General features: G+C 39.5%; 2 protein-coding genes across 4 annotated transcripts; one reads left to right on the forward strand and one right to left on the reverse strand.

Annotated features, from left to right (window-relative positions):
- The first annotated feature begins 865 nt into the window (after positions 1 to 865).
- On the forward strand, positions 866 to 4,701 carry ptger4b (prostaglandin E receptor 4 (subtype EP4) b). Its single transcript, XM_023279542.3, has 2 exons — positions 866 to 1,997; positions 3,088 to 4,701. The coding sequence occupies exons 1-2, from the start codon at positions 1,143 to 1,145 to the stop codon at positions 3,637 to 3,639; spliced, it is 1,407 nt and encodes a 468-aa protein (XP_023135310.2). The 5' UTR covers positions 866 to 1,142; the 3' UTR covers positions 3,640 to 4,701.
- Positions 4,702 to 8,597: 3,896 nt separating this feature from the next.
- Positions 8,598 to 22,936, reverse strand: ttc33 (tetratricopeptide repeat domain 33). 3 transcript variants are annotated; one of them, XM_023279546.3, is made up of 5 exons: positions 22,814 to 22,936; positions 21,353 to 21,580; positions 15,446 to 15,527; positions 12,117 to 12,248; positions 8,598 to 9,627 (listed from the first exon to the last, which is right to left on the reverse strand). In XM_023279546.3, coding segments are annotated over exons 1-5 (819 nt in total). In that variant the 5' UTR covers positions 22,816 to 22,936; the 3' UTR covers positions 8,598 to 9,252. The 3 variants fall into 3 exon arrangements, with proteins under 3 accessions (XP_023135314.1, XP_023135315.1, XP_054874978.1); XM_023279547.3 differs by having other exon boundaries at positions 22,712 to 22,850; XM_055019003.1 differs by lacking the exon at positions 22,814 to 22,936 and adding an exon at positions 22,715 to 22,809.
- Positions 22,937 to 23,522: the final 586 nt, after the last annotated feature.

A 23,522-nucleotide genomic window follows, 5' to 3' on the forward strand; every position in this document is an offset into this window, starting at 1 on the left:
TACCAGTAACGGTTGGGAGCAACAAATTAAAAAAAAAAATCTCTGCAACAAGAAAAATTCATTCAACATCTTACTTCATTCTGCACAAGTACCGAACTGTTTTCAGCTAAATTCCACAGTATGATTTATTGGATGATGCAATCCATATGCGTTACAATGCTGGATTAATTTTATGGATACATCAACAACATTTTGCAAACTGGTCAGACTGGAGCTGGTTTGGACTACTCTATATGCAGGAAGTCAAACCCCAGTCTCATAAAGATTGAGACTTGTGACAGAATATATTATTGGACAGGAAGTATTTCAACGTTCCCTATAAACAACTGACTGCAGTCTTTAAACAAGAAGAATAGGGCCTGTAGATGTAAAGTGCATTAAAAAAAAGTAGGCTATAAATAGTTATCACATGTTTTGAGAAAAGATAGAGCTATTATTGGTCTGATCATTGACGAAATAGGAAGAGTTCTGCAAGGAAGAATGCATCATAAATGGAAAGGTGAAGACGGTAAATAAATTCGTGATTGCGACTGTATAGAAGTGTGGTGCAATGAAACATGCAATCATTTTCTCTGTAATGTAGCGGTGGAGAAACACCGAGTAAATACTGGAGTAAAATGTGTTAAGTTACTTCGCACCACTCAGGTTTTATGAAATATGTTTTAGTCGCAGGGTTATAAATAAATTAATTCATCTTGTTTCAACCGGCTTCTGTTCTGACCTTGCTGATGTCGACAGACGTATGACGCCTGTGGTAATGACTTTACTTTTTCTGAACTATACACAAAAGTTGCTTATGGGAAATGAATTCAGTGATAAGAAGTGAAACTGCACTCTTCTGCCTGCCGCGCTGCATGTGGTGTTTGGCTGCGCTCAGTGGTTGCATGAAGCGCAGAGGAGGAGCTGCTTGTCAAGGGCCACAGAACAAACTTCCCTGTCAGTTGTGAGCGTGTTAACAACGTGAGACGCAGCTCGCAGCCTCGGAGCATCGTTTGAAACCAAAACCGCGAGAGTAAACCGACTTTTTTCTCCTTTGGATTCGTGTTTTCGTGAAGAATGCGGGTTTTTAACTCCGTGCGTAAAAGAGACATTTGGAGACGATGGATTGTGTTATTACTGGGGGATTTCAAGAAAGCGCATGAATGGAAAATGTCACTACTTTGGAAGTGAGGAAAGAAGTTTTGTTGAGTGTGAATATGAAAAAAATCCTTGCTGATATGAACAACGCAACAACAACAACAGCGGACAGACCTCCCACCATCCCGGTGATTATGTTCATTTTCGGGGTGGTGGGAAATGTCATCGCCATAGTGGTGCTGCGAATATCACGAAAAGAACAAAAAGAGACGACCTTTTACACACTTGTGTGTGGCCTGGCAGTCACAGACCTGCTGGGCACCCTGCTGGCCAGCCCCGTCACCATCGCCACCTACATGAAGGGCTCCTGGCCGGGAGGTGATCCACTGTGCCAGTACTCCGGCTTCATCCTGCTCTTTTTCTTTTTGGTTCAGCTCAGCATTGTTTTCGCAATGTCAGTGGAGAGATACCTGGCAATTAACCACGCGTACTTCTACAATGAGTACGTCAACCAGAGACTCGCTGCGCTGACTCTTTTGGTCATATACATTTCCAACATCGTGTTTTGCGCGCTGCCCAGCTTGGGGCTCGGGCAGGTGAAGCTCCAGAACTCGGGGACTTGGTGCTTCATCGACTGGAAGAACAACCGCACAACAGTCAAGACTTTCAATTTGATGTACGCGGGCGTGAATTCAGTCATCGTGCTCGCCACTGTCATATGCAACGTGATGGTGTGCGGGGCGCTGATCCTGATGCACAAGCGCTTCATCCGACGCACGTCTCTGGGCACAGACCAGCGGCGCATCGCGGAGCTCCGGCGCAGACGGAGTTTTAGGCGACTAGCTGGAGCGGAGATCCAGATGGTGATCCTGCTTATAGCCACATCTGCTGTGGTTCTCATCTGCTCCATACCTTTAGTGGTGAGTATTGGAAAAAACTATGACAATCACACATTGCAGTGGCTCTGTGCGCACTGGAATAGCACGTATTTTTTTGCTGCAGAACACTAGTAAAGTCACATTACATGTAACTTCAGCAAAGTTTGAATAAAAGTGTCTGTACGCCCTCATAGAAGTAAACACCAAGTCTCACCTAATGAACTGTGCGATGAGGACAAACAGGCAGGAGTGGTTAATAATCATAATGATATGCTTTCTGAACTCGGTGTTCTAGTTTTAGATCTCTGTGGTTACATGACGCATTTCTCCGAGGCACCAGTGAGATAGTTGGCACATGCGATCACTTCAGGTGCATACAAAGCAGTGTTTGCATGGTTTCAGACAGTATTTGCATGGTAGTAAAATCAGTGATTTACAAGTAATTAGGTAGGACAGTGGCCTCTTTTTCATTTTGAACCAAAATCCCCCTTTTTGGTGTCTATCTGCACTGCAGCTCAGCTTGGAAATGGCGAAAAAAGAAGAGGGAATCCTGCACTAATAAGGTTACTCATAGGATCTGCCATATGTTTGTGCAGAGGAAAGACATTTTCTCCTCCAACTATTCCATTAGAAACATGTTAGAATGATTTCTTTTAAAGACCGAATAGGAAGAATGTGAGCAAAAAGCGGTTTAAATGTTCATGAGGAGGCCTGATTGTTTTTATCTTTTAAGGGCCTCAATTTTAGCTAATGGAATATTGAACATGGAGACTTTTGTGCCTCTGGCTTTGTGAAAAGTATGACAGTTGATTAGACTTTGGGGAAGCCCAATAGCCAAAGGCTCACTGGTGATGACAGTGAGAACTGTTTTTACTGGCCTCTTGCCATATCTCCATTGCTGTGGTTCCACAAAAGTTAAATTCAGTTAAGTGTCTGTTTAAACTCGACCATCTCATGCCAACCAAGTTAAAACATGTAAGATAAACTATTCTATCTTGCAAATGAAGCACAAACAAGTTTGGCAGTAAAAAATTTAATTGTTCCTGTTTGAAATTTTGTTCCATGTTGGCTCCTCTGTCAAGTGAGCAATTTATTGTAAACATTACTGTTGTTTTCTCTTTTGTGCCATCAGCTGAGGATATTTGTGAATCAGCTGGGCAGAAACCAGACAGAACGGTTGAGTGACCTGCTGGCGATCCGCATGGCTTCCGTCAACCCCATCTTAGACCCCTGGGTCTACATCCTGCTCAGAAAGACAGTGGTTCTCAAGTTGATGGAGAAAATCAAGTTACTGTTCTGCAAAATGGGTGGGCGTGGACGAAGGGGTGGTGGGCAGTTCCGCTGTGCCGACGGCCACCTCTCCTCCTCCATCATATCCCGGGACTCGCCGTCGCTGGTGTCCCGTGAGCTGCGGGAAATGGTGAGCACCTCGCAGACCTTCCTGTACCCGGAGAGCATGGACTCGTCTCGGGCAGGGGCACCGGGCGGCTCCAGCCCCCCAACTGCACAGACGTTACAAGGCCCCGAGGAGGTCAAGGGGCCACAGAAGGGACTTCCACGGGACGATTTAGAGAACAGAGCGCCTGGAAGGTTGCTGCAAGAGCTCCCAATGTGCCCCAAGGACCCAGCTTTACATGTGACTTTCACAGAGGAGACTGCAAACCTCCAAGAGAAATGCATTTAACTATCAGCATAAACTAAGACTGTCTCAGGATAGAAAGCAAGAACAAGTCAGCATAGAGAATGAAAAGAGGACTGAATAATCACCCATCAGTGTGTAGATATCTCACGGACAGCTAATAAAATGACGTTTGACAGATCTATTACTGAATCAAATATCCATTATCAATCTATTACTCCTCTGTAGTAATTTACCATATCTCTAAATACACTTCAATACAGTCACCAAAGGTATATTAACAAAACCATAGAGAACATTATAGAGGAGCTCATCTGTTGCACTTTTTTTAAATGTTTAAACCACCGGCAGGCTGCTAGAAATGTCTGTTTTGTAGCATTTTAGCAGCCTGCACAATGACTGTAAAGAATTTGTTTTAAAATGTGAACAGTGTTCCATGATGTTAATTTATTTGAAGTATGAAATTGTACGTTATTGTCTTCTCTGTGAGAAGGTCCAGATAGTTTGGAGCCATTTAAATCGGTACAAGATGAACATGTTCATAGCGTTGGTGTTGTTGTTTTTCCTGGTATGTAAGGACATTTGCAAACAATTTGGTCGCCAGAGCAGCTCTCACGTCAAAGCATGATTCCTACTATCCCTTGCATTTCATAACAAAAGGCAGCTATACTGGGGCTTCTACACAGTGCAGACACTAGAGGATGTTAGGAGGCCTCTAAAAGTGATTTGTTAATATAAGATTGTTCATTTAATCCGTTCAGCCCATTTGTTTGCAAGAATCAATCCAGCTTCATCTTATTTCAGCTTAATGTAATGTGTAATGCCTCCATCTAATCAGACTTTATAGGGGAGTTAATATGGGCAATGAAAATTGAAGACATTACTGTCCTGTCTGATACTTTGATGAGGTTTGTGTTTTTTTCATTAAAACCTGATGTTTCCTGTTTTAACATGGCATTGATATAGTGCTGCTATAAAGATTATATCAAGACATGTTCATATTAAGCCAGTTTCAAATTTAACACACGGACTCTCTTGTGAACAAACTTATATTGTACCAAACTCATAAACTGAAAATAAATATTAAATGTTCATAAAAATTAAGAATTTGTCACTTTTTGTTTTTGCATTAAATAGAAGATTTAATATGGTTGTTAATGATGTATTCCAAACCCTGTGTTGGTGAATGGTATTAATAGGAAATGCAATATGCAGAAGGAAATATCTATGACTGAGCATCTCTCTGAATCTTTGTTGAAAATTAAATATTGATCATACCTGAATAGAATGAGTTCAGTTTAATACTGATCACAGATTTGTCAGTCACAACAGCTTAGCCTGAAAAGAAATGCTGCAAAGTAGCTGTAGATCCAGAGAAAGCTGAAACGGATCCAAACTGAATGCTCTACAATAACATCTTCCCTTGCCAGCATGTCACTGACAGTGCCACTTATAAAGCATGCGTCACATGTTATCCTTTCATCTCTTTCTACAACATCACTAATGACTAAAACACACTTCCAACCAATAGTCAGTTCAGATGGCATGGCACCGCTCACCTGCAGACACATGGTTTCTTCGCCCCAGAAGACTTCCAGCTCCAACATGGCTGCTGTCCAGAGCCTTCCGAGAGCAGCGAAACGTCCCTCTGAGAACAATAACCCATTAAAGAGTGTTGTGACCTCAGACTAAGAAATCTGCTAAAGCTGTACAATCTCCTGGGAGACAGGAAATAGTGACTGACAAAACAGTCGTGACAGGACTTTAGCGGAGGGTAAAGAGGAGAAATGATTCTTCTTGGAAAGTTGTCCCCTCTCTCCTCCACCTCATCAGCTAGTGCTGCATTACAGCATGTGTGACAGGCTGTTTTTGACATTTAAACCCGAGCAATAAGAAGCCTGTGAAAACATGTGGCTATTAGAGGATGTCACTCAAAAAGCAGCGGGTGCCGAAGCTGTGGCCTTTTATCACAGCGATGGAGGAAATCCTGGAAATGACTGGTATAAAAATAATACTAGTCTTTGCACGACTTCATCTGGGTCAAGGTGTGCAAGGATGAAAACAGTGGTCACATTTATTTTAGCGTGAACTCATGGCTTGCATTACTAGATAGTAGAAGATGCAACAAATATCTTTTCACCTGACAGCATCGCAAACTGAATAGATAAGAACTAATAAATGTAACGTTCCATTTTCCTTCTCACAAAACTTATCTGCGTTTCTTTATCTCTTTTTGTCTTGAAATCAATTCATTTCTTAACACTGACTTTTACCAGAGTCTCTTAGATAAATCTTTTCGTTTTATGTGATTTGCTTTGTGTTTGCTCAGCATTATTAATTTCTTTAATTTGGATGACTTTTTCGGATTAAAAACTTCTGGTAGATTCTAGTGGAAATCTTCAAATGCTGCACAAGACATCTAGAATAAATCCACTTTACCGATGGGTCCAGCTTTAAACAAAACTATGGTTGGAAACAAATAGCCATTTTTGCTTAGGAAGGTTCCTAACTTAGTGGAATGAACAGTGACTAAGTGGCAGACATGGTGAGATGGGTCTGATTCTCTAAATGTCAGGGAAAGCTTTAGTTCAGTGCACCCACTCTTACCTCCTTTACTACAGGATCAATGGGTTCAGCATTTATGAAAGGAAAAGAGATAATAAAATCCCATAGCAGCTTGCAGCAGCAACATTCTAAATCAAATTTAGCACCAGAGTTGTCCCTTTCAATGTCCTTATGGATTCTCTGTCACATCTTTCTTGGACCTCACAACGTTTTTCAAAGAGTCCAAAAAAAGTGTATAGGAGAAGACAGAGATTTTTTTTTGACTATTCAACCACAATCTAAGAGTTTATAGTTGTGCTATCGCCTTTTTAGGCTAAATCCAGCTAGAGGCAAATCTAAGGGATCACCATAGTCTGTATGACTCATCATGTGAGAACCATAATGTCTGTACTAAAATTGGGTATAATGCATAGATCAAAGTAATTAGAATTCTTTCCCTACTTTCTAAATCATAGTTCTTGGCAACAGTTGATGAGATATGTCAGGAAAAGCAAAAACGAAAAGGTCAGGAGTTCATCAAAAGTCAGTAGAAGTTGCTCTTTGCGGACGATCAGTGTCTGTATTAAATTTTAAGACAATCCAACTAGTAGCTACTGGATGATTGACTGATCAACCAGGACATCCCAAGAGACATGCTGCCAAAATGGCTAAAAATGACTCCACTGAAGATTTGGAAATAGCCACTACTAACCAGCTAGAATGGAATGATCTGATTTTAGCCACTTACATGCAGCTGTACTGATGGTGAACCAAAAGTATTAGCTTTTCGTAAAAATGCATCTCATGCAGTCAGGCCATCACACAGCAGATGGAGTAGATCTGGTTGAGCAGCAACAGCTAACATTAACAAGAAGAAATTAAATAGGTCATTTCTTTTGTTTTCAATACATGTCATACATTTGTTTGATTTCATGATGCTGTGTTAACCAAGACACTGGAGCAGCTGGAGCATCCAGATACATGTGTGTTTACAGACAAATCACTTGCCACACCCTGATTAAACACAGGTGACTTCCATCGAGCATATTATATAACTTCTATAAACAGCAGCTGCAACAGCAATGATGTGGGTGTGTCCTAGACATTTTACGCAATCATGTTTCATATTTAACTGAGATCAATTTGTAGAGATTTGTTCTTGTCATGTCTGCAATACTGATCTATTTAAAAGTAAACATTAGCATTTTTTGTCATTACTATTGTGCTACGCCTTAATCAGTTTCAGAAGTGCTTTTATCCATTGTTGCAAATGAAGTCTTTCTATACAGTTCATGATTAAATCCAATTTCTAGTTATTCATGCAAGGTCTGTATTATCTTGGGACTAGCCGTGGATCATTTATAGAAACTTAATTATTTCTATATTTATGCTGCCCTACTAACCACATTTTTAATTTCTCCGGGGCTGTAACACGTCTTGAATGACTGATTGCATTAATCTGCATCATATTTGTTTTTAACAGTTTCAAGAGTCTTCAAATCGAACTGAAATTATTCCAATAAACAATAGTGTTGATGTTTTTGCTTTCACTGCTGTGGTTTTACTGGGGACACTCACCGGGAACAATCATGTAACTAAAAGGCGCTAGAAAGGAAGCATGTGGTTCGTTGTTTTTTCTTTTGTATACTTTGTGGTCGGCAACTGAATCGTCTGCTTCGTCTCTGAGACACATTATGTAGAAATCAGTATGAGGTTGAAGGGTGTTTGAAACTATTCTTTTCAGTTTGTATTTGTAAATTCTTCAAAACACAATGTTTTATTGTGCTCCAATATTGTTGTGAATGTTGAAATTTATTCTGGACACTGATTTAAGGAATAGTCTTTTAATTGCTTATATTTCTGAAGACAAACATGCATTGATTTAGTGTCGTATGCACGCATCTATTGAGTTTTGGCTTTAAGGACTTGAACTTAAATGAAAGTGGATCAGTCCACTAATTTGGTACAGACAAAATTAAATCCCCCAAATTGTTTATTGACTCATCCTGGACATTTGTGGTCCCCAGAGGATACATTTTAATGACTTTGTCCATCTAAATGTCTCACCCATTATTGGATGGATTGACACGGAATTTCGAGGACACATTTATGGTCCCCGGGGGATGAATTGTTTTATCTCAACTCACTTTTCCAATCGATTCAAATTTTCATTGTGGTCAGCATTTTGGCTTTTGTCCAAATACCTGCAAGACTAAAGAAATCCCCATCACTCTCAGCTGTGTGTTGTATTTAGTGTAATTACCAAATATTAACATGCGAACAGGTTAAACTATAATGGCGAACAGTGTACCTATTAACACTAACCTCTACGTAGCTGTTGACTCATGTTGGTTCCTCTTCCTCACATTTGGAGTGTTCATTCTTAGGAAAAATGATGCCTCCACAAAACAGTACAAAACATCCAACTGCCCAAAAAGATGGCAACAAATCCAGAGAACTTTCAAATTTTGACTCACATTTATTCACTCATTGACAAATTGCTGAGCATGCACTCTCTTTCAACAGCATGTTTCACTGAAATTTTACACACGTCAACCACTCAAACATACTTCCCCAAAAGACTTTTTATTTTTCTTGCCATGACATTTTTTTAATGTAACTCAGTCTAAAATCACGCATAAAGAAGCTGTTGATTCTGTTTGCTTTAAAGTGTCAAAAACCACAGAGTACATGGCTACCATCTAAATATATTCCAAAGAAACACTCATGTGAATGTGCCCACTAGAAGCTGTTACAGGTTAAGGTTTTGTATTTGTATCTGAATGCCTCCTGACTAAGAGTATGCTGAGTGATGAAGACACTTTCACTGACTGACGTATGACTTTCAGGCTGTTTTCTTGGTTGTCTGGAACCAGTCCAATGAGTCAGAACAGATGAACATGTGCATTTACAACAACTAACAGCAAAAGGGATGGAATACATAGAGAAACAAAACTCAACTGATTTCTATTTGTCACATAAACCTTTACTAGAATCCCTTCTCATCTTTTCCTCTGAGTGTGTGAAGCTACATGAAATCACTGTGGTTTCATAAATAATACTATTCATATTTTACAAATGGATCCAGGACAATCAATTGATGCTAAGACCAGTTCAAAGTCCTCTTGCTTTGACAAACTGTTCCTTTGAAGGTGTCGCCGTGTCCTCTGATCCCTCCTCACCAATCAGTACATTTTTAACATTCCCCTCAGCGTCTACGACCACAGTGGTCCTCTTCAGCTCCTCATATCGTGTCTGCCGCTCAGCGACGGCCACGCAGGCGGCTAGCACTTCATCAGACTCAAAGTCATAGTCCTGGTTGAGTTCAGGTGCATTAAGAATCTGTTTTTTGGTCTCCTCTTCTTGCCGAATCTTCTCCTTGGTTGCTAAATTCTGCTTCTGTAACCTCCAGGCCCAGGCCAGGTCTTCCTGCCACAGAGTGCGCTCTGATGGGCACAGGTGGATTGCAATCTGGAAGGACCTGACGGCCTGCAGAGACAGCATTGGCATGAGCTTAGGAATAGCTAGCCTGAACTCTTTCAGGCCTGTTTATGGCTTTACTGTAATACTCAGGGTTATGATGGTGTCATCAGAGCGACTGATGAGCAGATGGGTGCATCATCAGCATGTCAGTGAGCCAGACCCTCACATTTTTCATGCTGTAATACGGTCAGATTGATTGTTTCATTAAAAAGAGATCAATATCTCTTCACTGACTGTGCACTTGTGAAAATTACAGCCCCACTGGACATAAATAAAAATGGCCGACAATGCGACTAGACAAGAGTCTTGAGCTGCAACCATTTGATGCTTGTGAAATGGTAAAATAAATCCAGCCCTACAAGTGGTTTGAGGTGCACAATGAGGCTGTAAATCAATTCTGACTGAAACCTGTCAAGCATACTATAAAGTTGAGTGGCTGAAAAATGAGAAATCCGCCAAATTAAAAGCAGAATACAAATCAACCAGTAAAAATAGTAGCATGTTTTCTGAAGCTCTGTAGGAACTTGAAGTTGTTATGGTGTTCTGTGTTTCTGAAACATGCCTCATACTGAGGGTTAAAAGTCAGGATATCTTTGCCTCTGCTGCTTTGATTTCGTTAATCCTTCCTAATCAGTCACTCGTACGTTTGAGTGAAGCCTTTTTAGTGTGTTGGACTTGTTAAAACTACAAAACACAGTACAAATCCACCTGGGATAATACAGCATAGCAGCACAGTGCAGTTTTGCCCTTTACAAACAAGCTCTGGCTGAGTACAGACAGTTTGCAGAAGTCAAGTTCAAAACTCACACTTACGAAAAGCGACAGTCAGCTCCAGCTAAAAAGAAGAAGCTGCTAACTGAATGTTATTGAACACTTTTCTTTGCTAATGACAAAGACAGAGGAGGGATAAAACATTCAGTTTGTGTCGAAGCTCGCACTGTAGAGCCGGGCTGTAGTGACCGAGAGCAGCTTGACAGCACTAGAAGGCTAACATAGTGGACTGAAGCAAAGAAATGATCAGCTATGGTATTGAATAATAGTTGAAACAAGAAAATAATAAAATAAAATAAGAATGAATAATAATAAAATAAAATATCTGGCAGAGGTTCAGCAAAATATTCTTTAAAACACACAATGAATAGTCCTTTTTGTAACTTAATCTTCTCATGAAACGTCCCATTGCTTACAACTTTATGTTCAACATTCCCCACCTGTTACATAAAAAACTCCCCTGTCAAAGACCATGACAAGTTAGCCGTAATAGAGTTCTGACAAATGAATCTGTCTGCGCCTAAAACAACACATCAAGTTTCACCTTGAACAGGTTATAGCAACATCAACTCTTCATTTTGAAAGTAATCCTTTAACTTAAAAAAATGCCACTGCTGGCAAATTAATTGAGTTCTGCAGAAAAATCATGGCTAAACAAACTTAATGATAACAATGACATAATAAATCAGAGCTGCCATGTCGTGTCCGTATCCAATATTTTTAGAAGATCCAGAGAAGCGACAAAAGAACAAAATCAGGTGCCATCTCGTGTTGTAATTGGGTGCTTTCCATTTTCCTCCAATGAGACAGAGTGGTATGGAAATTACATAGGTGAAGGAACAGATTTATGGAAGCAAAAATGGGGAATCACTGCATTCACATTTGCACAAACAGGCAATACTCAAACATGTCGGTGCATACAACGCTTTAAAACTCGACCGAACAAGTCCCGCTAAAAATAGACGTGCATTTTTTTTCTTTCCTTCCCAAGAGCTTTATAATACAAGGAGGTGTGTCTATATTTGGTTTAGTTTTAGGTGAAGTAACTTTCAGCACTTCCCATTGTTGTTTTCGGTGCTGTAGGACAGGTCTCTCGCCCAAGGGCATGTAGGAGCGACACTAGCTGAAGGCTTTCCGCATTCAGCCCTGTTTGTTTGGCTCTGAAGCGGCAAAAAGTGTAACTGTGATCTGCAGCTTTGAAACAGCCACAGGTCCCGGCGTGTTCTGGGGCAATTTAAGCAATCGTCTGAGCCCCAGGCACTTGGGTGTGCACTGTAAGAGGAACTTTGTCTCAAAGGCAGAGCGCTCACAAAAAGTAGTAAACAGAAATAATTCATGGAGCTTTACAGCTTTTCCAAAACTGAGACAAGTGATGTGCATCCAGCTACGTAAACAGGCAAAGTTTATTGCAAAATCAAACACACAAATGGGATCATTCCAATGACGATCATTACTGATTGAGCAAGGAGCTGCCAATCGTTATGTAACACGACTGAGTGAATGCTGGTGGAGTCTACCGACATATAGATTGTGCCAACATACCTGACTTGAATTTTGACGTGTCAGCACATGCAAAATGACCAAGCAATGCATTAGATTGTGACTTAAAAATTCCTCCTTTTCCTTGCATTTGTTTACAGCTCTGCAATCGCGAGCAGACTCACATCCTTTGTGTACATGCACGTAGTGCTTTGTATTTGGCGTGTATTACCAGCCCTACTCACCAGTTCCACCTCTCCCAGGTTGAGCTGTGCTCGGCCCAGAGTCTGCCAGCCCTCCCACCACAAAGGGCGGAACTTCACGGCCATCTCTGCTGCTTTCACAGCTGGAAACACTTCCTGCAGAATGGTCAGCACCTGTGGATGCAACAAACATGCTGAAGATTTTTAGGCATGTCCATGTGCACGCATCCACTCCTCATCATAAACAAAACACGGACCTCTGCAGCACAACTGGAGATCAAAAAGTCAACAGGGATACTTCATCTCTTTAATCATTTATGTAACATTTTAAGCAAAAAAGACAATTTTCTCAGTGTGAATTTTTCATCTATTTCAACATAATTTAAGATTTTTGGTCAATCACCACATTAATCTTCTAGTAAATAATCTAGCGTCGCATCCCTGCAGCTGTAGAGAGGTGACTCATACACCATGAGAACATGCAGTACCGAGCAGAACCATAGCGCAGTCGCAAGATTTCTCTCTGTAATTCACTTACTTGTTCATTTATGTGTGCTCACATGTAACAGCATCCAACTGAACTCATTAACCTCTTCTACCTTGCAGAGTTTTGTAAATCATCATTTATTCACACACTAGACAAATACGCAAAGTTTTCCGGTAATAGTTTTGAATTTTGCTTTGTTGTCATGTCGGAAACAGTTGATACCTCTGTGCATGTATTTGCAGACCAATCTGTGAAAAACTTTTTCAGTAGGCTCAGTTGGCAGGGTTGACAGGTTTGTAGTGTCCACCCCAGAGTAGTTTTCTGTAAGTGCCTGAAAAACTGCATTGCCGAATTTCTGTAAGTTATTTACATTGAGAAACTTGCTGTTAAAATGAAAGACATTTTGTTGTAAGTATAGCTGTTGTTAATCTGTTTATATCTATATTCTATGGGGGCATTTTTGCAAAAAAAAACCAAAAAACAACAAAATAAAACTGTTAAACAGCGTTAAATTGAAGGAAAAAGCAGTGTCTCTTTCTCTCAGTAATACTTCAAAAATAGATCGAGCTGTAATAATAGCACCCCTGCATGATAGAATTACTTTCATAAACTACACCCAAAACAGGTCTGGCATCAGGATATCTGGGATCTTAATTACAGCCTTGATACTTCAGCTTGATACTCAGGCACATCCAGTGATGCCACTAATACCTACAAAGTCACGACACCGAAAAGCAAAACGGCTTAAGGGCTGTAAAACTATTAACACTTCCCACTATTAGCAGGATCCCCTATAAGTTGAAATCGTTTATATAGCCAGGAAGGTGTGCCAAAAGTTTTACAAATTGGAACGATTTCTAAAATTACACACAGACAGAAGGCTGGACGAATTTGGCACAACTCTAATTGAATTAAACTGGAAGAAACGATGAGGTAAATGACCAGCATCAGCGTAACCATCCCCGTCATCTGGGCCAGTAATGGGGATTTGATGAGCCTATTTTCAGCCTAATACTTGTGAATAGCATAAACACTGGTAATGGATATTAATAGGAGATACGGTATACATGTGTAGTCAAACACATCGCCGTTAAATTCAAGCAAAAATGGTCTGAGGCCAATCTGTGATTATGTAATACTTTAGGTCAGTCATGGCACGAGGAATAAACCTTCTGCGGGGGTGTTTCCTCAGGCTTGCTCCTCTAATGATTTCCTTCTCAAATATCCTATAATGGATAATATATTAGGCATACAATACTCCATGTGACCTGAATGACTGCAGCCACAAGGACAAATTTTATTGAGTTAGTTGTAGTAAATGAATAAGAAATAACCGGGAGGGCTCCATTCATCTGACTACGCCCTTTGACTTCCCTAGTTTCACCGTTTTTTCAAAAACACCCATGTGAGGGAAAAAAAGGAGAAGTTGCACTTGGGGAATGGTGGCCAAAAATGGCTCAAAGACACAAAGACATCAACCCAAGGGAACTGAGAGTGAAAGGATCAAGAGAAAGGAACAAAACAACAGAGAGAAAAGTCTAAACTTTTAAAAAGGAAAAAGCTGCAGACTTAAACGGTGTCATCGCTGTGCCAGTATCACCAATCAAGCTTAAAAGTACATCAAAGTGGCAGCAGAAAAATGGGTCATTGTGGTTACAAAACAAGCTGATTGTAACTGTATGCTGCTTCTGAGTTTTTTGATATGACCTGAACACAAAACCCAGTTATACTGTCCCACCCAAATGTAAAATTACACCTCTCAACTCTACAGGCAGCTGTTGGACTGTATGACACTTTAGACGCGCTCCAACTTCGTCAGGTAACTGCAAACAATTACAGACAACACTTACATGCCCGTATAGAAATTTAGTGACTAATTATTCCTGATGCAATTTCAATAGAAGTGAAAATAAATTAATAGTAAAATCAGCTTTAAAAGAGTATCTTTTAGGTCCGTATAGATGGGAAGAGTGAAAAATCTGAAGGTGTGAGAAAGAAATGAGGTTGTAAGGCTTTCCCATCTCACTCCTCATCTCTGTTTGAATCAGGTTCATGATTATTTTAGTCAATAGCAGCACAACACATCAAAATCTATAACTGGCCTGTCAGCATCTGAATTGTTTTATGGGCAATGTGGGAACCAGATTTTGTTAATGAGGAACAAAACACAGACTTAAAAAAAAAAAGAAAAAGATATTTCCGGTGCTGCGCCATGTATTTTGGTCCTTCTTAAAAAACTTTCCACTGTCAGCCATCTGAGCATGTTTTGGTAGCTGGTCTGATTGTTGGCCCTACCGAAAGTGACCTCCCACACTACATTGGACAAGCAAAAGTGCAGTTTGGAACATTATAATCACTTATAAACTAAATAAAATGATTTATTTTGATCAACACTTGTTTTATCTCAGCTCGATGTGAGAGCCTCTACCAGTGTTTTTGCTGCTCTGCTTTTCCTTTGCTCCACTATGTCTGTATTAATGATGAAACAGACATACACAAACTGGAGCAGCACAAACAGAGCAGAGCTAAGGAGAGGCATGCCAAGTGAAGATAACATCTGAGGTGACAAGAACTCTATAACTATTCAATGGATTTTACAATGCTACTCGGAGCTAACGGTTGGCTTGATTTTTGTTTTTGGCTCTTGTGCACACAGCTTTTCTGGTGGTCAATGATTGATTATTGAAGGGGGTGGTTGACTTTCCCATTTATTTTGGTCTCTCTTTAGCAACATCCAGTGGTTCTGAACGCCATTCACAGCAACTAGAGGAACTTCAGAGCGATTAGGTAATAAAAATAATCTATCTTTTAAAGAGCAAAAGTGACAAACATGGTAAGTATGTTGAGAAAATAAGTCCATAGTAAAATATAATGTATAGTGTACCTGGGATTTCATCTCATACAGTAGTGGATTGTCTGGAGTCAGCTGAATGGCCTCGTCCCACTTCTTAATGGCCTCCCAGTGCCTAAAAAAAAGAAAACACACACACACACTGTGGTTCACATCCAACTGAGAAAAGTGAAAGAATCGTCACATGAAAGGAGTGAACCATAGCCTGGCTGCTACAGTTACACTGTAAACTGGGAAAACTGTGCAGAGTGATACATGATTTAGGATCTAATTTATTCATAGAGCATAAATATTTGGTGGGTATGACTTAAATCTATCCGGAGCTATCAATGCCCTACACAGACAAGGTGCTCTCCATCAAGTTAAACATGGCTTTGTGTTGACTTTTACTGAGGTTCAGATCTTTGGATAAAGCACAACCAATTAAAATCGTAAATAAAGCAGTGAAATCGGACACTTGGTTTCATTGCCTTTCATTGGCCTCATATACCTTATGTAACCTGAAGCAGGGTCCCGTGTTTGTTCAGTGGATATCATAAAGCCATTTTCTCTCATCATTTTGTTGTTGCTCATGACTGAGATGTCACTGGTCTGACAGGAAAGGTGTCTAGATCTGCTTTTTTCATCGTTGTATAAAACTTCACAAGTGATTAGAAAAACAAACTTATAGAAGGTTTTGCTAAGGTATACTAAGGTTTTGCACACCTATGGCTTATTTTATCTTTATCCTACTGAATTGTAAGCAAAGAAAGGACAAAAGGCTCCCAGAAAAATATGCAACACGGACCTCTGGATGCCACAAAGCCACAAGCGTACTGCACAACACCTGTCCACCTGTCTGACAGAATGACAGCACCACAATACACACAAAGGATGAACCAGCTCAAATAAACATAGACACTTCCGCTGAAGTGAATAGACAAGTCACAAATCAAACTCTTGTCTGTCAGTTTCCTATCTGAGCTAGCAAGGTACTGAGATTGTCTACTACTCGGTTTTCAGACCATCACAGGAAAAGTATGCATGATAATATTAGCATCATCACTGATATCAGTCAATAAAGGTTTTAAAATGAAGAATCAGCTCTGGCCCATGATGAATATGTGAATATGTATATCTTCCTGAGACCTGGCCCCTTCATTTATGTCCTCTGTACTGGATATTTATTTTTGTTCTATATCTTTTCACTCATTTGAGCTACCCTACTGAAAACCTGATGTGTTCAATAGAGGACATCCTGGCGTTTCCAAAGATATCTTGTGATTGGGTGGGAAAATGGGAACTTTGTTTTTATACAGACACAAAATGGAGACTTCAGCAAAACTCGCCTGCCAGGAAAAGAGAAAAGTAAAGCCAAATATTGTTAAGACATCATTGCTTTACTTGTGTTAATCATATATTTTCAACACGTCAGGAATTACAAATTGGGGTGAGAGTTCAGCTAAAAGCTTTTGGTCAGAAAAAATAATAGCCCCTTTATGAATGTCATCTGTAATGGACATGAGAATGATTTAACATATTTTCTATGTAAATCAATTAATATAAGAAATAAATAGTTGGTTATAACTATGTTTCATTCAACCACTTAAATTTTACGCTACTGTTATTTAATTTAGTTTCTCAAAGTTTCATTAGAAAATGGATCAGCATGTTTTCTTATCAGCCTATTTTGGTTTCAATGTGTCGCTGTTTTTTTCATGGTAAAATCGTTGTTGTCAACTACAGTAGACATGATGTAAATTCTAAAATAAAAATACTTTTATAAATTTCTAAATTGTGAGTTGTTGTTTTAGTTCCAAAAAGGCAGGAAATAACAAAAAAAGTTACATTTTGAAAGATGCTTTTTTCCTCGGTTCTCAGGAGGATATTTGAAAAGCACTGTGTTATATATCTGCACCTGCCAGTGGGTCATCACAATAAGAAAATGCATAATATTAAGTTAATTCCACCACATTAAATACCTTATGTTCTCTGCAATTAGGTGGAAAAATATGTGCATATGTCAGCATCAGTAATGTGCCAAAACGGGCTGGTAATTACCAGCATATTGGTTACTGGCAAAAATCCTGTATTGTGCCGATCTAAGAGGAACATAAACAGGATTTGCAGAAATTTGGGCAGAAGTCACATTAAGCTTCACTGTAGCCTCCCTCCAAGTGGCTGTTGCCACTGCAGTTGACTGTTTTGCATAAATTTGTTTACCACGAGTCACTGTCCTTTAGTTTTTTGATCTGCAGATATTCACTTTTTTACTGCTCTGAATTGACATGAATATGTTCCTGCTCTCTCAAGTCTATATTGACTCAAGACTGGTTTCCTGATCAAGACAAAGACTGTGAGGTTAAATCCTGGGTTTGACAATATATCTGTCATGTCTACACCTTTTTAACGCTTTATAGAGACGGATATCCTGAAAAATTCAAAAGCAAATAAAACCGCACAATGGGAGCATTAACACTGGTCAGTTATAAAACCGAGAGTTGGGATTGCAGTCATAAAACACGCCACTGCTATTGAACAGGAAGACAGGGGACTGAGGAAATGGAACTAGGGCAGTGTGGAAATCTTACCATCACATGAAGCAAAGGACACTGCAAAATCATATGAGGAAATGAAGTAACAAGCAATACACCGCATGAAGCTTGAAAACTAGAAGTGACTCCTCTACTGGTACCAGAACTCTATTTACCAGTCAGACACGTTAGAAGGAGACAGAAACAACCAACATTTTAAAAAGCTTGATGTGTGCACTCATTTGAATGATGTAGGCGCTCACTCATTTATAGTCTGAAAACAGAGAAAGACAATTTGAATACTTCTGGTATGTTTCACTGCTGAAAAAAAGCAGTGGATTAGGACATTGCGACCCAACATAATTCTAACTCATTGTTATTATAACATAGCTAAACCAGTAAACTGGCTCAATGACCCCACAAAAGATCCTGAACATTTCAAATTGTGAGGTCAGTTCAAGTCTGAAAAAGCTGAATCAGCATGGCAACTGCGTGCCAGAGGAGTCAGCAAACTATGCCGAGTACTTGAATGATGGTAATGGTGACTTACTGACCAACAGAACTCCTACACAATTGCAAAAACTACACAGCTGTTAAAGATATAAAATAAGACGGAACTACTACATGGCATTTTTTCACCTGTGTTTTTCAGAAAAGTTGAAGTTTTTTCCTGAATCGATTCCCATATAATGTTTTTAGTTTGGAAGGGTTCATGTGGGTGTCAGTGCAAAGGTAGGAAGTGCCAGTCAAATTTAAGGTTCAATAACTGCTGAACCTTTCATCAGTGACACAACGGAATATTTTTTTCTCTTTCATCGCTGCTACTTATAAAGAAATGTGTCACCAGGCTTATTCATGCATATAGAACAATAGAACAAAGACAGGGCAGTCTGATATTCTAATAAAGATTCTACTTTTCACTGCAAAAAACACCTTGGTGTGTATGACGACTGTGTAGGAAAGTTTAGAAAACTCTTCTCTGCAGTTCAAGAAGCAAAATCTCAACTAAAATTCTGACTTTTAACTGCCAAATGTAGCTATATATCGACTGTAGCTAGCAAAACCTCAAAAATCACATACATCTATAAATGTACAGTACATGAAATACATATGTTTACTTGAAGGTAGAATGGCATAAACCTTCAAAAACCCTCCAATCTAATGTCACTAAAGGGGAGATGAAGGTCACAAACAGGTAATAAAAGAGCTGCTCAATTACATCAGAAACATCTAAACCTTTGTAATGTCAGACTGACATCAGAGGTGAATGTTGTTAGAGTAGGAAAAAAAAAATCCCTGACCAGACAAACCTCTGAACAGCCATTATGGAGCAGCAAGGCATCATTTCCCCAGCAAAATCCACTTTCTTCCCGTAAATATAATTACAAGCAGTCACTAAGGGCAACAACATTATATCTTCTGGACTAACGGGGGCTTCACACAGTGATTATTATTTGGCTAAAAAGGTCAATTATCACGAAAGGAATATAACATAACAGTCCCTAAAGGAGGCCCTATTTTCTTTTCTGACATCTGTGTTTATTAAAAAAGCTGCATCATGCACTGGCCGCACAGTAAGTTTTCTGTCTGTGTGACAAAGTATTTCAAATTCAAAAGCAGAGAAAAATCATTTAAAGTAATAATACTGCTTATCATTATTCAGTATAACCTTAATTTATTTCTGTCCAGAGATGCATTGATTTTTCACCAAGATCTTATATTGATGATGGGTGAGTCGGACCACTGCGCAAAGTCTTCTCCAGGACATCCCAAAGATTCTCAATGGGGTTGAGGTCTGGACTCTGTAGAGCTAATCTATGTGTGAAAATGACGTCTCATGCTCCCTGAACCACTCATTCACAATGTGAGCCCCATGAATACTGGCATCATCATCTTGGAACATGAACATGCCATCAGGGAAGAAAAACTCCATTGATGGAAAGACCTGGTCATTCAGTATGTTCAGGTGGTCAACTGACTTCATTCGTTGGGAACATAATGTTGCTGAATCTGACCAACCATGGATCATAACCCTAACCCCCAAAAAGGCTTGTAGGCACTAGTCATGATGAGCATCACTTCATCCGCCTCTCTTCTTACCCTGATGTGCAAATCACTCTGGAACAGGGTAAATCTGGACTCATCAGACCACATGACCTTCTTCCATTACTCCAGAGTCCAATCTTTATGCTATCTAGTAAACTGAAGCATTTTTTCCCGGATTAGCCTCACTGATCAGTGGTTGTCGTAGAGCTACACAGCTGTTTAGTCTCAATCCTTTGAGTTGCCTTCACATCGTGCGTGTGGAAATGCTCTTACTTTCACAATTAAACATAGCTGTGAATTCACCTATTGAATTCCTATGATCATCTAAGAGTTTGTTCCGACCACATTTGTTCCGACCACATTTGTTCCGACCACATTTGTTTCTCGAAGACGATGGTTCCACACTATCGTTCCAGGTTTTAATAATGCGTTGGACGGTTCTTAACCTGATTTTAGTAGTTTCAGAAATCTCCTTACTTGTTTTGTTTGCTTGATGCAGGTCAATAATTTGACCCTTCCTTTCCATGGCCACAGGATATGTCTTCCAACATGGTTGTTGAGAAGCTCGTCACTGCATCAGCTAAGGTTAAATAAGTTGTTGCAGCTGAAACGTATTCCTCACTGCAGTAATTATCCAATGGAAGGGTCTTATCTATTTGCTTAGTTAAATCCAGGTGGTGACTTTTTTTTTGGCCAGGCAGTGTAGAAGTTCATCTTTACTGGCAAGCTAGGAGGAACCTATTACCTGTGTGAACTGAGTCTGTTTGTGTGCTCTGTACAATGGCGCCCTCCTCTGGAGAATTTCTAATGGCACGTTTTTTGTAATTGGCCAAGTTGAGCTCCTTTAAACAATTCGCGACATAAAAGACAGCATTTTAAGTAAAAGCGGGAATTGAGAAGAAGAAAGGTGTTCCTGCTGACGGTTCTCTAGCGATGCTAATAACTTTCTCTGCACAGCACTGTCGACGCATCCACTGAAGGTTGGATTTAGCCTTTGCTATTTGATCTGTGGGCCCACATTAAGAATCAAGCAGTACACAGACAAGAAGCCTTTTGTGTCACAGTAAAATATGAGATTCAAGTTGTAATCCTTCCTGCTCTAAAACTGGCACACAGCATGGACAATTTCTTTCAAAGGAAATAGCTTACATGAAAAACTTTTTTGTTCCCTGCTGGTTGCTTTTGTGAAGGCAACACCTGAGCAAATACTGGATGAACTAATTCCAAGACCTAAGCCAAAAATTTGTGAAGTCATTATGCCCTCTTTCAGCAATTTCACAAAGATGTAACAAACATGACCCAGTAATGGATGTCTGTGTATCTCTGTGTGTTGATTCAAAAGCTGTCAGTGACATAATGTGCAGGGAGAGCGTGCCCTCACCTGCCGTGCTCGGCCAGCAGTGCACCCTCCTCCTTCAGCCTCTTGCTCTTTGCAGCACAGTCCTCCAGCAGGATCTCCCGCCGTCGTTTGATGGCATGCAGCCAGTCCACATCCTCATCCTGTCTCGGCCTTTTATCCTCAGGTTTCTCTGCCTCTGCCTCAAACTGCTGCACCGCTGACTTGGACACCTTTTCCCCAGCTTTCCTCTTCCAGCCAAATGAAGCCATCCTGTAAAAGGAGAGAAGGGAAATGTGTGGTGGTGGCCGGCAACGTGCCAAAAAAAAAGAGAGAAAAGATTATCACAGTTATTTACATCTACAACTGCTTTTATCTGGATTCAATAGTCATAACCTCCATATATGCATAACTTTATGTAAATTTGTTTGTCTTTATGAAACATTCTTATAAGTGATTAAATGATTGTATCCGAGGAAATGTTTATAGTTTAGTTTGTTGTGTAATCAGGCATGATACATAACAATATACTAGAGCTATTTTGGTTATTGATTTAACAATTTCAATATTTTTTAGAGAATAAAAGTCTAAAGTCAGCTGGATATCTTTGGCTTGTGGACAAAATAAGACAAACAGTTGCACTGATAACTATTTTTCACCATTTTCTGAAATTTTATCAAGCAAGCAAGTAATCAATTTATCCCGAAAATGATGGACAGATTAACTGACACTGAAAATATCAGGCAGTTGCAGCTCTAAACTACAGGCAATATCATATTATTGTTTCTGTTGTTTAGGTTGTATGTATTTGGTACATCTAACATCCACACTGAGACTACAATTAACATGACTTACAGATTCGTTTTAGATATAAAATACATAATTTATTTTGCAATTATCCCGTGGGCTTTAATCTTTACAGCATAACTCTCATGAATGATAAGTCCTTCTGATGCATTAAGCACATTTCAGGCACAGTGTTGGGGCTGGAGTCACTTTTTGCAAGTAAGAAACTGCATTATGTGAGATGAATTGGTCCTTTAAAGCTAATTCAACTCGTAAAAACAACTAGTGCACAGAGTAACTAAAATAATGCAGTGACATACAGATCACTGCAGACACTGGGCACTGACCAGGACTGAAAGCAGTACAAGTTCACAGACTTCTAATTTAAAATATCACAAAATTGACTACTCGAGCATACTGTTGCTATGACAGTATGGACGACTTCTAGCGACAGCCCGCAACAGTTAGGTGCATCTCTTATTTAGATACAGAACGTTTAGCTAGTTATGTAACAACTACAGGTCTAACACTAGTTAGTAAACAAAAACAACCCCATCACATCGATGCTAGCTGACGCTAGCTATGGTAACTTAGCTAACATTTTCATCAAACTCTTACCACCTCAGTGCATTTTCTCACACAAAACTGCATTCGAATCAGTTTTGACAGCATGTATCCCGTATTTTCATTTTCAGACAGTAGGAGAAGATGCATTCTTACATGTACTTGCGGCTTTCAGTGAGTAAGAATGGATAAGCTTACAGAAGCTAATCGTTAGCCACATCTGGTGACCCTTCGTGCCGCATTCAGGTCGCATCGTTTAAACCGTACACAGCATAACTTCTGATCATGACCACCTCTTCTGTTTAGTGAAAAGAACTACAGAAATGTCAACAAACGTTTGGTTTCAAACTCTCTGTGTGTAATAGTTCAAAACAAGAAAACATAACGCAATAATACAAAACAACTGCAAATTGTTCAGCTAATTTTAAATGAGCTATACAGGATTTGTAACTGGTTTCACTTGGCAACTGACTGTTACAAATGCGAAACACAATGAAAGTTGCTAGATTAATGTAGCCAGTTTACCTGCTGTGAACATGAGATTAGCAAAGTGACTAATTCTGTGAAATTATATGTCAATACGAAATGCAAATATGGAGCTTTTTTTGTCACCCTTTTGTCCCATTCTACCTAGAATCACATGAATGCAGCAGGACCCGGAAACGATGAAAATGTTTACTGTAATTTTTAAAGAAATACGAACCGTGTTTTCAATTTCAGTATGATGCCTCTTAAATACCCTTAAAATAAACGGATATATACTTTGTTTTTAATAAATATTGCAGAGTTAACCCTTTTTATCTCATATTATGAAATATTTGATTATGATTTTTATTCATAATGTCTTATTCCTCCCAAACGAGAG

The sequence above is a fragment of the Amphiprion ocellaris genome, chromosome 17 (genome assembly GCF_022539595.1).
Source record: "Amphiprion ocellaris isolate individual 3 ecotype Okinawa chromosome 17, ASM2253959v1, whole genome shotgun sequence".
NCBI lineage: Eukaryota > Metazoa > Chordata > Actinopteri > Pomacentridae > Amphiprion > Amphiprion ocellaris.

Excerpts from the sequence above, each read along its gene's own strand:
- ttc33 (XM_023279546.3), bottom strand. Across the intron at positions 12,249-15,445 it reads TGTATGAGATGAAATCCCAG|GTGCTGACCATTCTGCAGGA; the intron begins GTACACTATACA and ends TTGCATCCACAG. Across the intron at positions 9,628-12,116 it reads ACCTGGGAGAGGTGGAACTG|GCCGTCAGGTCCTTCCAGAT; the intron begins GTGAGTAGGGCT and ends CTGTCTCTGCAG.
- ptger4b (XM_023279542.3), top strand. The coding sequence starts at position 1,143 with ATGGAAAATGTCACTACTTTGGAAGTGAGGAAAGAAGTTTTGTTGAGT. Across the intron at positions 1,998-3,087 it reads TCTGCTCCATACCTTTAGTG|CTGAGGATATTTGTGAATCA; the intron begins GTGAGTATTGGA and ends TTGTGCCATCAG.